General features: G+C 39.6%; 1 protein-coding gene across 9 annotated transcripts in view; it reads left to right on the top strand.

Moving 5' to 3' along the window:
- LOC109974783 (C-myc promoter-binding protein-like) overlaps nt 1-4,536 on the top strand; it is a 75,605-nt gene that overhangs the window by 37,995 nt on the left and 33,074 nt on the right. For 4 of the 9 annotated variants that reach the window (XM_020625171.1, XM_020625169.1, XM_020625167.1 and 1 more), the window contains exon 14: nt 64-102. The exons of the other annotated variants lie outside the window; for them this stretch is intronic. In XM_020625171.1, the coding sequence (XP_020480827.1) occupies nt 64-102 (39 nt within the window). The remainder of the gene's footprint in view (nt 1-63; nt 103-4,536) is intronic. 9 annotated transcript variants of the gene reach the window in all.

The raw sequence follows: 4,536 nt of genomic DNA, 5'->3' as shown, positions 1-4,536 counted from the left end.
CTTCTTCTCTACTTTTCTTAGTCTTGAGATTTTCTTTTTCCTTTCCCCTCCATTTGTGAGCAGCTCTACAATTCAGAGCGGAGTGCAGACAAAGGAAGCAAGGTAAGTTTGTTATTATTTAGCTGATTTTCAACTGCTATGAGTACATTTTGTTCCAGATTGGGGATTTGCACATGCACATGGTCCTAGACAACAACAAAATTACAGATTGAAATTGGATGTATAGGAAATAGTATTTGTCACATAGACTTTTAGATGCTCCTTTGTATCTGCCACATTCATGTATGTTTTCCCGCCAAAATATAATCATTGTGTAATTTTAAATGAGTTCCTAATCATTTTAAATGAATATCTGAATATTCATTGTCCTCATATTTTTTGTTTGTCCTGGCAGTGAAAGTATAGTTTCATATAAAAAAATCACTTGTACAGTTTTCTGCAAAGGTTAATGCCTTCAATCTTTCACATGTCTAGTGAGTAAGGACTTTTAGTGCCTCAGTGATTTCTGAAGCACTATCAGAGTTTGAATTCAGTTGAGTGCACATCCCCTGAGCTCATATTCTTCACTGTGACAAAATGGGAAGAGTGTAAATGTAGCTTTGTGTTCCACTGGGAACATTGTGAGTCTTCGACTCAATGCGTACATAGGGTGGTGTTCTGCTATCAGATATGTTTGTCAATGGTAAAGTTTTGTGCGTTTGCATTCTTAAAGTCCACGCAGCCACTCAGTTTCCTGGCATTCTCTGTGGGTCGCTGGTTTGTGCAGGTGACATTTGTAACAGACTCTGAAATAGACTTGGCTGCCCTTGGAGTACTTGTGCGTGTGTGTTGTGTGTTTGTGTTCGGGCTGTAATTGAGACACAGTGGAAGTGAATCCAGAGGCCAACATCCACAGCTTCCCTTCTGTGTTCCCAGACCTGCAGGGAGCCTGAGTCACCTCATCATCTTTGTGCATCGTGTGTCAGCTCCACGGGCAGTTAAGTCCTCTGACTGTCTTTTAGCACTGTGGCTGGATTACATTATCGACTCTCAAGGAGACAATACACTCTGCACCATTCAGCCCACACACGCGTTATAATACACACAAATACACACAGAGCAGCCCCATAAAGAAAGATAAGGTTATAACGTATTGGTCTTTGAGGGACAGGTTTGTTGCAGCAACAAAATTAATTAAATCCAGAAGGAGAACAAGACAAAGACAAGGTAATAATACACATGAAATATATCAATTAGAAACTATAAATACAGGCAGTAAAGGGAAAACTGAAGGTAAACAACTGTGAGATTCTGTAAGTACATCATGACCACAATATAAAGTGCTAGTCACTATTTTTTTAACATATGCATTTTAAGTATACACTCAGCTGGCAGTTTATTGGGTACAACCAGCTACATGTAATGCAATCTAATTGACTGTTTAATTGTTTGATTTGATGTGGCTTGTGCTGCTGTCGAACTGTTCTGTATTATAGAGAGAGGTGTTTCCGTTATTTAGCTTAACCTCACTGATATAAGTGGGATGGAGAAAATAATAGTAACACCTGTGAGGATAATGCAATACAGTTCAATAGCACCACAAACTCCTTCTTCTAAAATGATCATTCAGTTCTAAGAGTTTGACAAAAACAATCTGTAGTCATTCAGCAGACACTGGGGGTCACCTTGTCTTGTGCACTCAGTCTCCTGAAAAGCTCTGAGTCTGATTCAGATGAATTGAAATTTCATTCAGGGGCATAGACAAGTCATTCACATTTCGCCTATCTGTGTTGTTTTTGTTGTTGCTTGTCACTTAGCTTCTTCACCTGTCTCCAGCCGCCATGGAACAGTGTCTCACATTAGAGAAAAAAAAAAATCCTTGTTGGAATTGGTTGGGTTGTAGAACCCTCAGTTCTAAAATGGTCCCAAATGCTAATAAGTTGATGGAATTACTTAGTGTATATTAAAATGTTTTGAAAATTGTCATCGATATTTTAAGAAGACTCATTTGTGTTACAGTAAATGCCGTTACACCCTTCGTCCATTCATCTACTCTGCAGCTTATTCAGCCAGAAGTCCTTTCTCCCTAGCCATGCACTTTATAACTTCCTGGTGGATCATGAAGTATTCCTGGATCTTTCCTCTGTCTTTTCTGAAGTGGCTGTAAGCTGAATCATGTCAACTGGCTCCTTACAGCAGTGTTTCTTAGGGTCTGTCCCAATAACTACACCTATGATCCTGAGCATTGTAGTGCATGTTGTTGGCATGCAAGTATGTTCTGTGTCGATAAAATGTGAAAACACTGTGCACTTAAACCTACACTTTATGTGGACTTCAATGCGGTATTCAGAGCTAAGTGTATCTATCACAGTCTACTCTGCAACACCAGTCCAGTTGTTGATGGTGGTGCACGGCCATAAGCAGGTTTTGGAAGCAACATTAATCAGCAAACATAAACAAGTTTACATTTATACGAAATGGCATGTTGGATTGAGGAGGAGTATTATTCATGTCTGAACACTACTAAGCTATTGCAAACCTCCACAGTCACTATCATGTAATATTAGCTGTTGACCTGGTTTTATCGATGGAACTTACAAGACTAATATTGTATATCTGATAGGTTCAAGGTCCATATCAAGTATTTTGACACGTACTTTCTGTCCTTAGGGCAGCATGGTGATGCAGTGGTTAGCGCTTTTCCCTCATATAGTAGTAAGGTTTCGGGTTCGAGCCCCAGCCGACCTGGTGCCCCTCTGTGATGCGTTTGCATGTTCTGCCTGTGCCTGCATGCATAGGTGTAATTTATGGTAGGGACATGTTCCTGTCACCTTTCTGATTACCTAAAGTTTTCCCCACCACTATTTTGATATTAATTGTATATGCCTACAGTTTTCATTGGCTCCACAAAGGGTTAATGTGCTTTGTTTCCACCTGCACCTGCTGTGATGCGATTGCTGGAGTGCATTTTAGATGAAAACAGCACAGTGCTCAGTCAGAGGATAGACCTTGCCTGACTGTCACAGCTGCTGTGCCTTCTGTGATCCTAATGTCATGGTACCGCTATGAAATACGTAATTGTTCAGTGACAGGAAAGACATGATTTATTATCCTGGGCATAGTCTTGCTAATCTTAGCACTATACAAACAAAAATAGTTAACAGTTAAAGTTAACTAACATGAACAGATAACTAGCTAGCAAACTAAATGTTATGACAGGGTGTTCTTTAGAGTGATATTAATGCTACCTATGACTTGGGTAATATTAACTCATTTTATCCTTTTTATGTTGTATACAAGAGGAGCATTAGAAACTTTAATTATTTCAGGATTGTTAGTTTGTTATTCTGTCTTCTCCAGTTTCTGTGCGGCTACAGCCTGGGGTTATTGTTGTTCACATTACTACAAGTCATTATTTTCTGAAGACTGGTTGAACCTCTGATTGTATTTCACCCTAATTCAACAGTCTGGGTGAGCATCGTGGACACCAGGAATAAACAAGCAACATAAGGCCTTATTTCTTTGTAAATATAAATAGTATGAAGAAAAAGGCTGAGTTGGCTCACTTGTTACATCATTCAGCAAATAACATGCACCAGTAAGCACAACTGGTGAGTTAGCTTAATGCAAATCAGAATTTCCTTTCATTTTCATAACTTGTATAGCAAATTAGGAGTTTCCTTCATTCTCATTTAGCTTTGTTGTTAATATACGGCCTGGCTAGGCAGGGAAAGGAAAGAAGAGTGAACAGGTGACAATTTGCACTATTATCTATAGTGTTACCTCAAAGGGCACATCCTTCTGATTTGAGCATTGTTTAAACCAGTTTCTCCCATTGCATGAACAGGTGTATCACTTAGTGGTTGTCAGTACAGGTATTAGAGAGACAGACCTGTATCTCACTGAGTACATCCTTCTGATTTAGTTGTGAAAAAACAAAACAAACATACCAACAGCAATTATTTTTAATGTGCAACAACAAAATTAGTCAGATATGGTTGTCAGATTGTTTGTCCATACAGGCATCAGAGAGAGATCAAGAATCAAGAATCTTTATTGTCATTATGCATAGCACAACAAAATTTTTTTCCAGCAGCTCTTGGCTTAAAAGACACATTATTTACATAAGTAACACAAAAACTGTATGTCAAAATCAAGATATGAAGAGATAAAAATAAGAATGTATGCGACCTAATCAGGTCAGAAACATGTTAGCAGCAAAAGAATGTGGTAACATTATAAAGTGCAGCTCAGTGCAAATCTCAGTCTTTAGGAAGAGGTGTGAACATGTGTGTGTATGTGTGTCTGCAGGGGTCCAGTGTTCTGCCTGTGTCTGTCCGTAGGGGGGAAGTTGTATGTGTGTGTGGCTAGGGGTTGGGGGGGGGTGATTGATTTCACAGCTCTGGGGAAGAAGCTGTGTCTCAGTCTGTTTGTTTTAGTCTTTATATTCCTGTACCTTTTCCTGGAGGGAAGAGGCACAAACAGACCATTGCCTGGGTGGGTGGGGTCTGCAGCAATCCGTCCGGCCCTCCTCTGGATCCGGTCAGTGTATAGTGA

This window comes from Monopterus albus, unplaced genomic scaffold (assembly GCF_001952655.1).
Source record: "Monopterus albus unplaced genomic scaffold, M_albus_1.0 scaffold348.1, whole genome shotgun sequence".
NCBI lineage: Eukaryota > Metazoa > Chordata > Actinopteri > Synbranchiformes > Synbranchidae > Monopterus > Monopterus albus.
This window is presented reverse-complemented; position numbering and strand designations above follow the sequence as displayed.